The 13,235-nt window shown below is 48.4% G+C and overlaps 1 protein-coding gene across 2 annotated transcripts; it reads left to right on the top strand.

The window, feature by feature from the left end:
• The first annotated feature begins 1,369 nt into the window (after positions 1-1,369).
• LOC100501494 (uncharacterized) lies at positions 1,370-8,306 on the top strand. Of its 2 annotated transcripts, none has more exons than XM_020537505.2 (10): positions 1,370-1,777; positions 1,924-2,200; positions 3,411-3,686; positions 4,187-4,284; positions 4,424-4,679; positions 4,771-4,908; positions 5,067-5,394; positions 5,501-5,703; positions 5,991-6,187; positions 6,293-8,306. In XM_020537505.2, exons 2-10 carry the CDS (start codon positions 2,005-2,007, stop codon positions 7,898-7,900), a joined length of 3,300 nt encoding a protein of 1,099 aa, XP_020393094.1. In that variant the 5' UTR covers positions 1,370-1,777; positions 1,924-2,004; the 3' UTR covers positions 7,901-8,306. The 2 variants fall into 2 exon arrangements, with proteins under 2 accessions (XP_020393094.1, XP_020393093.1); XM_020537504.2 differs by having other exon boundaries at positions 1,372-1,777; positions 4,424-4,651.
• The last annotated feature ends 4,929 nt before the right edge of the window (positions 8,307-13,235 follow it).

Genomic DNA, 13,235 nt, shown 5'->3' with positions numbered 1-13,235 from the left:
CTATCAATGTTTCACTGCCTACTACTCTCTGTTATGTGTGAGAGCGAATATTGTCTTACTGTTGAATATTAAATATTGATTCACTTTTTCACTGTTGAATGTTAAATCTTGCTCTCTTGAATATTAAATATCCTACTCTACTACCGTTGAATATTGTTTCACTGTTTTGGGTAGTTTGCTATTACCCGAACTCGTACCCGAAATTACGGGTACCCAAAATTACGGGTACCCGAAATTACGGGTAAGAGTTCGGGTATAGATGTTAGAAGGCCGAAATATAAAAAACCCAAAAAATCCGGCCCAAAATACCGGGTAAACCCGAACGCCCAGCCCTACTTACGCTCCTGCATGACTGATGGCCCGTGGATGTATCCTGGAAGTACTGTTCTAGGGAGGACGACTAAGGGCATAGCCAAATTCTGTATCTTAACAGATATCAAGGAATAAGTGTAAAAAAAAGAGACAGTATCTTAATGAATGAACGTTTCTAACACGGTTCTCTAAGTTTACACATAGTTATGTCCATACAACTCATATAAATAAGTCGTATCTTTAAACTTAAATACATTGAGTTTATGAATGAGTTTCGTAGATGTATTTAGCGCTTAAAGAACCACAGTATAATATCTAGATTGTACATGCGTCGTTGTCATCCATCCATACAATAAAAAAGATGGGAGGTAAATAACCGGACAGATGAAACAGCTGCTCGTCCCATGTGTGTCCGTCGCTACTGTCTGTCCTCCCTCCCCGTCCCCGCCGGGGCACGGTGCGTGTGACTGGGCGTGCGAAACGTGATGCACGCGAGGCGTACGTGCCTGTGCTTGTGCGGCACCTTGTTGTGTACAAAAAGGCTGTCACGAAATAAAAGCATGGCGTATCCGTCACTCAACCTCCGGACTCGAATTCTCAAGGGGGAAAAAAGGCCATCCCATCTCTCTATGGGATTCTTTGTTTGGGATTATATATATGCACACACATATAAAGGAGTACATATAAAGCAGTAATAATATTTATAACACTAGATAATAACTACACATTATCCTGCAGTATATTTTTCTGTCAAAATATTCGTGCTAACCCGTAGATGTCACGGCACCGTACGTGGAGTTGATCCATGCCGATGACGACGGACGGATGCATGGGGTAGAAGGTGTGGATGGACGACTCATGCGTATCACCCGCCGTCTGGACGAGTCCGATCCGCCACCTTTGCATCCGTTTTTTTTGGAAAAAAATTTGTTGCAGCCGGCCTGAATTTTTTTTTCTTTTTTTTGGGTGCGGGGGAGGGCCTCCTAGCACGACACGGCACGGAGCGTCGTCGATGATAATATATATACTCAAGACGACCGACCGATCGAGAGCCGCGTACGTCACGTGCCGCGCGCCACGCCATGCCATGCCATGGCATGGCATTGCCAGTGCCAACTGCCAAGCCAAAGCCACGCACGCGTCCGTTTCACCGTCCGGCGGCCTGGCCTCCGCTGCCGTCTCCGCAACTTACCACCACCGGTGCCGCCAGTGCGCTGTGTGTGTGCCTCACGCGTCGGCACCCACCCACCAGTCCACCACCACCACCCGCTCCAGTCACAGCGAGCGAGCGAGCGCGGGCCATGGCCGAGTCCATCCATAAATACCCGCCCTCCAGCTTCCCAGTTCCCACTCCTCTCTCCTTTCCCCTCCGCTTCCGCAGACGGCCAGGCCAACGCAACCGCTCCTGCCATCCGCACCAGTCCCCCCCTCCCCTCCCTCCCGGACTCACCCGGCCGCCAGCGGGGTAAGTCGCCGGCGGGCTTTCTTTGCATGTTTATTTATGTAACCCGGCCCGGCCGAAACAAAACCCCCGGCCGCGCGCACGCCAAGATTGCTGCCCCCACCCCCCTGGCCTCCGCTCAAACCACCGCTCGACTTCTCCTCGTGTAGGTTTGGCCGCTTCCTCCTCCTCTGCGGCGGGAGCGGGACAACAGACACAGGGGCACAGAGGAACCGGCGCGGGGCGGCGCAATGGGGGACGCTGCGGCGGCGGGGACCCTGCACAAGAGCTACTTCGACGTGCTGGGGATCTGCTGCCCCTCCGAGGTGCCCCTCGTCGAGAAGCTGCTGCGGCCGCTGCCCGGCGTGCGCACCGTCACCGTCATCGTCCCGTCCCGCACCGTCATCGTGCTCCACGACGCCGCCGCCACCTCGCCCGCGCAAATCGGTACGCCACGCCACGGCCACGCCCTTCCCCTTCAGTCTTTCTTCTTCTTGTTCTGCAACCACCGACCGTCGTTCCGTTTCCGCCTCGCCACGCCACGCCACGCGCGCCGGTGTCTGGCTCCTCGCTCGCCCCTACCTCTTCGCCGCCGGAGACGCGGCCGGACCGCCGGACTTGGACTACTGCTACCTAGTACTAGTCCCCGGCCGCAGCCCGCTGCCTCCCCGCCCGACTCCACCTGCACATACGGCCGACGAACGACGTTATTAATAAATCAATCATAGCCGCGGCCGCCGACGCCGACGCCAATCCCACACGACACGCAATCCTGCGCGTTTTCCACCACCACTCCTCCTCCTCCTAGCCCTAGAATAAAATCACACACGCACAACAACAACAAAAAAGAAAAAGGCAGAAAAATGATCGTACTCTTTGTTCATGCCTAAGCAGCAAGAGCATCCGGGCTGGGAATATGTTTACCAATGCAGGGGATCACGCCAAAAGATCGTTCCTTTGCAAAGCGACACGCAAAGAAGCTCGTCTTTTTATCCCTTCCTCCTTTTCCGGGGACCGCTACTATAATAGTTCTGTAGCAGACTAGCAGCAGGGCTTGTCCATTTTTTTTTCTTTTCTTTTGGGAACGTGTGGGGCTGCAGTGCCAGTGCTGGGCGGCGTCACCGTAGCAAGCAATCATATAGCATGGCCGTTACTGCTTGCTGCTGTTTTTTTTTTTCCTTACTGCTTACCATGGAGTCAGCAGTGGCCGCGAGACACTCCAGTCCAGTTCTGCACCACCAATGCTCTCGAGCGTTCAAGAACTGGATCGCCGGTGCGAAAACAAAGCGAAACAGAAGAAGAAGAAGAAAATGTCGGTGGCGTGGACGGAGATCGTACAGACTGGTGGTTGCTGTCACGGGGATGCGATAGCAGATAGCACACAACAGATTTCCCACCTGATTGATGCCAAGACAAGTCGTCGATCGGTCTCCACCTCTCAGGCGCGGTCGGGTTGAAATCGCCAAGACCCCCTAGTTTTCCCAATCGTCCCTAACAACATTTATAAAACCAAAAAAAGTGAATTTTTTTTGCCGGTTTCTTTTTTACTACAACAACAACAACTGCATGCTCTCTACATATGGAGTTGCCGGTTTCTTTCTTTCTTTCTATCTTTTTGCTGAACCTTGGTTGACCGGATTTCGTTCTTGAACATCAGTGAAGGCGTTGAACCAGGCGAGGCTAGAGGCGTCCGTGCGGGCGTACGGCGGTGGGTCGGACGGGAGGCAGGCAGCCGGCAGCAAGAGATGGCCGAGCCCGTACGTCCTCCTCTGCGGGCTCCTCCTCGTCGTCTCGCTCTTCGAGCGCCTCTGGCCTCCCCTCAAGTGGTGCGCGCTGGCGGCGGCGGCCGCCGGCCTGCCGCCGATCGCCCTCAGGAGCTTCGCGGCCGCGCGGAGGCTCACCCTCGACGTCAACATACTCATGCTCATCGCAGGTAAACACAATCCCAGACTGACTGACTGACACGGATGGCCGGCCGATGGCGTCGTAATCATCTGTTGCTGTTGCTCATGCAAAGCCCCCGACAGATACCCGCGCGCACTCTGGGTCTGGGGGCTAGGCTAATAATTCCGCACGTATACCTGTCCATGTCCATGTCCATGTGAGTGAGCGAGGATGGATGGGTGTGTGCAGAGAAAGGGGAGCCGCGCAACCTGTTTTTTTTTTCTTTTCTTTCCCTGGACCAATGTGATGGCTCCGTAGTGGGGAGGGACGAGGGAGGGCAGCACAGACCCGGCACCAACAAAAGTTCCTGTCTCACCTGCCTAACCTTTCCACTGCACTAATAAGCCTTTTTCCTTTCCTTTCCTTTCCTTTCGAATAAAATACAAAAAAACACACACACACACAGGCTTGTTAACTGTTATTGTATTCACAACACTCGCTTGTTTTTCTGTTCTGCTTAACGTCTGTCTCGGTTTGGTCTGCTTGCAGTTTCCGGGGCGATAGCTCTCAAGGACTACTCCGAGGCTGGGTTCATCGTGTTCCTGTTCACTACGGCCGAATGGCTGGAGACCAGGGCGAGCCACAAGGTAGGTAGACACCTGCTTCCGTCTCTTTTTTCAGCAGTTTTGTTCTTGCATTGCATTTGCATACACAACAAGTAATGATAGTGGTGAGACCTCTTAGTTCTAAATGACTGTTTGGCACGCACGTCACGTACGTATGTAGGCGACTGCTGGGATGTCGTCGCTGATGAGCATGGCGCCACAGAAGGCTGTCGTAGCAGAGACGGGGGAGGTGGTGGCGGCTCAGGACGTCAAGGTGGGCACGGTGCTAGCCGTCAAAGCCGGGGAGGTCGTGCCCATCGACGGCGTGGTCGTGGACGGGCGGAGCGAGGTCGACGAGAGCACCCTCACCGGGGAGTCCTTCCCGGTCGCCAAGCAGCCGGAGTCCCAGGTCTGGGCCGGCACGCTCAACATCGATGGTATATAAATATATATATCACACAACAGCACTCCGCCGTATCATGCGTGTTAGTTGCAGCTTTCTGATCCTGTCGTGATTCTGTGTGGCAGGCTACATCGCTGTCAGGACAACTGCCATGGCGGACAACTCTGCCGTCGCTAAGATGGCGAGGATGGTTGAGGAAGCACAGAACAGTAGGTCCCGAACTCAGAGGCTGATTGATACGTGCGCCAAGTACTATACGCCCGGTAAGAAGCCAAATATACGAGACGGTTCCTACGATCAGTGCAGATAGTTTTACTTTTCTAGATGTTTATTACCAACGCAAATAGTTAGTTACACAAGACGGCGGCTCCTTTTCCTTACTGTTCGTCGTCATCTTGTTGGATCTTGTACGTACCTTCAGCTGTTGTGGTCATGGCTGCGGGGGTGGCGGTGGTTCCTGTGGTGGTGAGAGCGCACAACCTCAAGCACTGGTTCCAACTGGCCCTGGTCCTGCTGGTGAGCGCGTGCCCGTGCGCACTAGTGCTGTCGACGCCGGTGGCCACCTTCTGCGCTCTCCTGACGGCCGCGAGGACGGGGCTCCTCATCAAAGGAGGGGACGTCCTCGAAACCCTGGCCAGGATCAAGATTGCCGCCTTTGATAAGACAGGTACGATCACTCGAGGGGAGTTCAGCGTCGAGGAGTTCCAGGCGGTTGGCGAGCGCGTCACTACGCCACAGCTCCTTTACTGGTGAGTGCGTGCCGCTGTTGTCCTCTGTGCATGCATGGTCTGCGCCTTGCGCAGCGTTCCTCAAATTTGGGTGTGTAATGTGAGCTCGACTTCATGGCTGCTGCAGGGTCTCGAGCATTGAGAGCAGATCGAGCCACCCAATGGCGTCTGTGCTGGTTGATTATGCCCAGTCGAAGTCAGTTGGACCCAAATCTGATAATGTCGCCGAGTTCCAAATCTTCCCCGGTGAGGGGATTTACGGTGAGATCGATGGGGAAGGTGTGTATATTGGGAACAAGAGGATTTTGTCAAGGGCCTCATGTGAAACAGGTTGGTTAACACATATAGTAGCAAGTTTTTTTTTTTGTTTCAGGGATATTAATTAACAATTATCAACTCTAAAAATGTTTGTGTTTTGTCCTTCACCCATATTGTTGTCTGACTGGATTACTGGAACATGGTTGCATTAGCCATTTAACTAAAAAGAAAGGATTTTTTGTGTTTTTATTCTGTAACAAACAAAACACAGTTTCTATTGAACTTTTTTTTTGCTGTAAATACTGCAACTTTCATATTTAACCTATGAATAACTCCATGGCCCTTTCTTTCTTCTCTAGTTCCTGACATGAAAGATATGAAAGGAGTTACCGTCGGATACGTTGCCTGCAAAGGGCAGTTAATCGGAGTATTCACTCTCTCGGATTCCTGCCGAACTGGATCAGATGAGGCCATCAGGGAGCTGAGGTCGCTGGGCATCAAGTCAGTGATGCTTACTGGGGATAGTTCTGCAGCAGCTTCATATGCACAGAACCAGGTAAGAAAAGAAAAACACATGGCAGTGTTGGTGCTGTGCACTTTTATCATTTCTATACAGTATGGCAGCTTATAATACCGCGGCTTGTCTTCTGTCTTCTGGCAGCTTGGGAACATACTTGATGAGGTTCACTCTGAGCTTCTTCCAGAGGACAAGGTGAGGATCGTCGACGAGCTCAAGGCAAAGCATGGCCCGACTCTGATGATCGGCGACGGCATGAACGATGCCCCAGCGCTGGCCAAGGCCGACGTCGGAGTCTCGATGGGGGTATCTGGGTCAGCGGTTGCGATGGAGACGAGCCACATAACCCTGATGTCAAACGACATCCGCCGGATCCCGATGGCCGTCCAGCTGGCGCGGAGGACGCACCGGACGATCGTCGTCAACATCGTCTTCTCGGTGATCACCAAGCTTGCGATCGTCGGGCTCGCGCTCGCCGGGCATCCGCTCATCTGGGCAGCCGTCCTCGCGGACGTCGGCACATGCATGCTGGTGATCATGTACAGCATGCTGCTGCTGAGATCGGAATCGAACGGCGGCCGGAAGGTGAAGAAGTGCTGTGCCTCGTCGCAGCATGGGTCACACTCACACGCCAGGAAGAAGCATTGTGTCTCCCACCACTGTTCAGATGGCCCGTGCAACAAGTCGACGGCAGGCTGTTCCAAGGAATCGCCGTCTGCTGGTAAGCATGCTTGCAGTGATCATGGCCATGCCCACACCCACTGCAAAGAGCCGAGCAACCACCGGCCGGAAAGGCATGCCTGTCATGATCACGGCCACAGCCATAACCACTGCAAAGAGCCCAGCAGCCATGTGGTTACAGAAAAGCATGTCTGCCATGACCACGGCAACACCCATAGCCACTGCGAAGAGGCAGGCAACCAGCTGCTGCTTGTAGAGAGCCACGGTTGCAATGACCATGGCCATGGGCATAGCCATGACCGCTGCAAAGAGCTCAGCAGCCCGCGCTTCACCAGCAAGCACGAGTGCCATGACCATGAGCATAGCCACTGCAAAGAGCCCAAGACTCCGTGTGCTGACAGTGAGGCTGCTTGCCATGGCCATGGCCATGGACACGAACATCGGCACTGCGAAGGGGACAGCCACTCACACGCTACAGGTGAGCATGGCTGCCATGAACATGATGCGCACAGCCACTGCGAGGAGCACGGCCATTCAGACACCGCTGTTGAGCATGCTTGCGAGCATGAGTGCCATGGTGAGCACCAAACTGTGCACGCTGTGGAAACACACCACTGCCATGACCACGACCATGAGCACGGACAGCATGAGCTTGGGGAGATCGAGGAACCTGAGAAGGACTGCCACGACCACAGCCACCACTGCTGCCATGAGCCTCACGGCAAGGACAAGGTCGCGGCCGAGCCAGTTGAAGAGGTCACGATCTCAATCGCTGCCCTGCCCAAAGACGAAGGCCACCACCACAGCGAGGAACAACACAATGGGGAGCACTGCAGGAAGGCGAAAGACTGCGGCGGCGGCGGCGGCGCTGCTCCCACCGACTGCGCTGCGAGCAAGAACTGCTGCGGCGTCAAAGGTGGAGACGCCTGCTCGAGCGTGCAGGCCGCGCGTGCTAGGGAGACCGGCCCGTGCTGCCGGAGCTACGTGAAGTGCCCCAGGACGGCGGCGGCGAGCAGGAGCAGCTGCTGCGGCCACAGCATGCTGAAGCTGCCCGAGATCGTGGTAGAGTAGTAGTAGTACTGTAGTAGGGTGGAAATTCCACCGTGGGAGAAGGGTGTGCACATATGAACAAGCAACTGTGAGGTGAGTGTGACTCGCCGGCGTAAATGTAGACTAAGATCGCCGGTGCAGGGTGTTTGATCTAGTAGTCTAGTTACTATATAGGTTTGCTGGAGAAAAAAATGATGTAGGATTTTGACTGAGCAGAGCAGGGGGTCTGAAAGGTGGAAGGAAGGGCTCTGCTTGGTTTTCCTGCACACTGCTCCTCTGTTTGCGTCTTCTGTGGCGGCGGCGGCAATGGAGACTGTCACAGACGAAGGATGTCATGTGACTAGTGCCGGCCGGGGCCAACACTAATATTCAGGAACTATCCATATCCATTTCGGTCCCTTTTAAAATGGGAGTTTCTTTTTCTATCTCCTACGTTTTCTATTTTAGAATAAATTGATTTATGTGACTGCGATTGCGTTTTAGAATAAATTGATTTATGTGACTGTGGCTATGAAATTACTGGGTTCTAAAATTTCTGTGCTACGGCCCGATCGTGAAAAAAAAATACTGGGTTCTAAAACGGCCCTTCGACCTTAGGGGCCGATACAGAATTAGAGAGTAGGAAGAGCCAAGCAATTTATCAATACTATAAAGTGAAGGTATATACACACGCGTAGATGTGTATATAGATGATCAAGTAACTCCACTTAAAATAATCTCATATTTAATTTTATAGATGTGTTTTGATAAATTTTGTAGCTAAAAGACTTTTTTAGTGGTTGCAGTTGAGACTTTTACACAATTTGACAAGGTTTTTTTATTAAATCACAGTCATAATCTGCAAATGATAGTAAATACTCTAGATGGTTGTATACTGGGTTCGAAGCATCAAATTCGCCGCACACGGTACACACGACACCTATCCGGTGAGAAAAAAACATTGATTTTATTAGCGACAGATTTGACGCTTCAAAAAATAAGACAAATTTTTACTTAAATTTATTTTGAACTACACCTATCCTGTGAGAAAAAATCATTGATTTTATTATTTGCGACAAATTTAACGCTTCCAAAAACAAGTAAATAAAGAAATTTATTTTGAACGACACCTATCCGGTGAGAAAATTCATTGATTTTATTATTAGCGACAAATTTGACGCTTCAAAAAATAAGCCAAATTTTTACTTAAATAAAGAAATTTATTTTGAACAAAAAAAATTATATGATTTATGTTATATGTGTATATATAACACATTATGGGAAGGTTAGGGAGAAGCCCATGACCGCTCCCCTTGGCTCAGCCTGAAGCATTAGGATATTCTACACAGGCCCTTTAAAGTTAGGATTTTTCAAAGATTTTGCATGGTACTAAAATCCACTCTAACAAACACACAACCAATGACATGTTTGGATACATTCAGCTAGTAATTAGCTCATGTTTTCCGGTACCAATTAGAAAGACTTAATAAATGTTAATAATGGCTAATTGGTGGTTACGATTGATTAGTCCTTATTAGTTAATAATTATCTTATATTTAATTTATTTATGTGAGACATGTCAATTTTTAGTTCTATCCTCAAACAGTACTATGTGGTGTTTGAATGCATTAGAGCTAATAACTAGTTGGCTAAAAAATTATTAGTAGAATTAGCTAGCTAACGAAATGTTAGCTAACTATTAGCTAATTTACTAAAAGTAGCTTATAGCTAAATTATTAGATAGACTGTTTAGATATCTAACTAATTTTAGCAGCTAACTATTAGCTTTAGTGCATTTAAACACCTCTGTATTAAAAATGATCTTGTTCATTGAGACATACAACTTTCTATTAGGAACCCACCTGTTCTGTTTTGACCCGAGAGATTTTCGAGACAATAATATTTCATACATACAACTTTCTATTAGAGAATTTTCAACAGATATAATATATTTTTTGCGGGAAACAAGGATGCTAATGTGTAATCAAGCTTTCTATACAATCTTATTCAACCAAACTAACTAAAGTAATAAAAAATATAGGTATACTTCCATATTTACTCTACCAATATATTAGATTTTAATGTCTAGTTTGTCATATATTAGGAGATATATAAAAAATAATCATATATTATATTTTTTTATTTTGTATATATTTCATCATAAGATGAATCAAAACTTATAATTTGATATATTAATAAATTAATAAAATAAAGTATATTCACAATTTTTAAAAAATATATTTATGACTTTGGATAATTTTATGTATGGTGCTCGTATAGGGATGGCAACGGTGATTTCTTCGTCGGGGAATGGCTCCCTGTCCCCGCGGGGAACTTTTTCTCCCGTCCCCGTTGGGGAATTTATTCCCGTGAGGAATGAAAGGGAAATGTGCCCTTGGACTATTTCTAAGTATTTTGGTGATTAAGTGTCCAACACAAATGGTTATGTGTTAAACTATGACAAATAATGGACAAAGTGCAAATCAATACAAAGGCATGATTCTAGACTTAGTACATTTGTTTTTGTGTACTAACATATCTGTCTAAGTGCTAGAATCAGAGAAAAAACAAATGGAAAAGACTTGGCTCGAGCAGCCAAGACTCTGTTCAGTCTGGGTCCAACGGTCGGCCGCGCAATCCGCGCGTGACGCGTGGCCGGGCCAACGGTTTGATGGGGGCACCGGACTGTCCGGTGTGCACTAGACAGTGTCCGGTGCGCCAACGGCTCCAAATCATCAACGGTCGGCTGCGCCAGAATAGGAAAGAAATCTGCACCGGACAGTCCGGTGCACCAGTCGACAGAAGGCAAGATTTGCCTTCCTGGATTGCTCTCAACGGCTCCTAGCTGCCTTGGGGCTATAAAAGGGACCCCTAGGCGCATGAAGGAGTACACCAAGCATTCTTTGATCATCTCTTAGCACCAAGACATCTCTCTAGCGCATTTGATTCATTGGGATAGCAATTTGAGCTCCTCTTGAGTTGAGAACTCTGCGTGTGATTTTAGAGCTCAAGTTGTGACTTGTGAGCGTGTTTGTGCTCGTGCTTTGAGGCTTGTGTGTGTTTCTCTTCCCACTCTTACATCTGTGCTTCTTTGTGATCATCTCATTGTAAGGGCGAGAGGCTCCAAGTTGTGGAGATTCCTCGCAAACGGGAAAGAGTAAAGAAAGAAGAACACCGTGGTATTCAAGTTGATCATTGGATCACTTGAGAGGAGTTGAGTGCAACTCTCGTCCATTGGGATGCCACAACGTGGACTAGGCAAGTATTGTACTTGGCCGAACCACGGGATAAATCCTTGTGTCTCTTGTGCTTGTTCTCACTGTGTCAATTGTGGTTCACAAGAGCTCTCCTTAGCCACTTGATTTCATTGTGCTAACACTTAATCAAGTTTGTGTATTTAAGTTTTCAAGTTTTTACAGGATCACCTATTCACCCCCCCCTCTAGGTGCTCTCAATTGGTATCGGAGCCGTTCTCTTCACGAAAGGGGCTAATCGCCCGAAGAGATGGATCCTAAGGGAAAGGGGATGGTGGTCAACGATAAGGAGAAGGAGTCCATCTTCAACGAGCCGAGGGACGACAAAGCCACTGACTCCGGCTCGAGTCAAAAGAAGAAGGACGGGAAGAAGAAGAGGCGGATCAAGAAGATAGTCTACTACGACAGCGACGAGTCTTCCTCTTCCCAAAAGGACGACGAATACGAGGAGAAAAAGAAAATGGTTAACTCGAACTTTTCTTTCGATTATTCTCGTATTCCACAAAGTTCCAATGCTCATTTGCTTTCCATTCCACTTGGTAAACCTCCTCACTTTGATGGAGAGGACTACGAATTTTGGAGTCACAAAATACGTAGTCACTTGTTCTCTCTCCATCCAAGCATATGGGAGATAATAGAAAATGGAATGCAATTTGATAGTACAGATAGTCCCATATTTATCAATGAACAAATTCACAAAAATGCACAAGCTACTACTGTGTTGTTAGCATCATTGTGCAGGAAAGAATATCATAAGGTGAGCGGCTTGGATAACGCCAAGCAAATCTGGGACACCCTCAAGATCTCGCATGAGGGGAACGACGTCACCATGCTCACCAAGATGGAGTTGGCGGAAGGTGAACTAGGAAGATTCGCGATGATCAGGGGGGAGGAGCCAACTCAAACCTACATCAGGCTCAAGACCCTGGTCAACAAAATAAGGAGCTATGGAAGCACGAGATGGACGGATCACGACGTCGTCAGGCTTATGCTAAGGTCCTTCACCATCCTTGATCCGCATCTTGTAAACTCTATTCGTGAAAATCCTAGGTACAACAAGATGACGCTCGAGGAGATACTTGGAAAGTTCGTAAGCGGGCGAATGATGATCAAGGAGGCGAGATATGTTGATGAGGCGTTAAATGGCCCAATCCACGAGCCTCAAACCATTGCTCTAAAAGCAACGAGTAGCAGGGAGGCGCTACCTAGCAAGGTGGCGCAAGTTGAGGCGGCCGGGATGAATGAAGATTAAATGGCCCTCATCATCAAGCGCTTCAAGACGGCGATCAAAGGTCGCAAGGAGCATCCCAACAAGAGCAAGACGAAGGGGAAGCACTCCTGCTTCAAGTGTGGTAAGGTTGGTCACTTTATTGCTAACTGTCCTGATAATGATAGTGACCAGGATCAAGAAAAGAAGTGGGAAAAGAAGAAGACTTACAAGAAAGCGAAGGGCGAGGCACACCTTGGCAAAGAGTGGGACTCGAATTGCTCTTCATCTGACGACGAAGGACTTGCCGCCTCGGCCTTCAACAAATCATCCCTCTTCCCCAACGAGCATCACACCTGTCTCATGGCAAAGGAAAAGAAGGTATGCACTAGGAATACTATTACATATGCTTCTTCAAGTGATGATGAATCTAGCGATGATGAAATAGACAATGCAAGTTTATTCAAAGGTTTAGATAGAACTAAAATTGATAAAATCAATGAATTAATTGATGCTTTGAATGACAAGAATAGATTGTTAGAAAAGCAAGAGGATCTTTTGTATGAAGAGCATGATAAATTTGTAGATGTCCAAAAATCTCTTGCTTTAGAAGTTAAAAGGAATGAAATGCTTTCTTGTGAATTGTCTACTTGCCATGAGACTATTTCTAGTTTAAAAAGTGTTAATGATGATTTAAATGCTAAGCTAGAAGTAGAAAATAGATCTAGTTCTTGTGTAGAACATGTAGTGATTTGCAATAGGTGTAAGGACTTTAATATTGATGCATGTGTTGAGCACCTTACTTCTATTGCAAAACTAAATGGTGAAGTGGCTAGTCTTAATGCCCAACTTAAGACTAGCAAAAATGAATTTGATAAACTAAAATTTGCAAGGGATGCCTACACTGTTGGTAAAC

Source organism: Zea mays, chromosome 5, assembly GCF_902167145.1.
Source record: "Zea mays cultivar B73 chromosome 5, Zm-B73-REFERENCE-NAM-5.0, whole genome shotgun sequence".
Taxonomy (NCBI): Eukaryota; Viridiplantae; Streptophyta; class Magnoliopsida; order Poales; family Poaceae; genus Zea; species Zea mays.
Note: the sequence above shows the minus strand (reverse complement) of the source record. Positions and strands in the feature narration are given on the sequence as shown.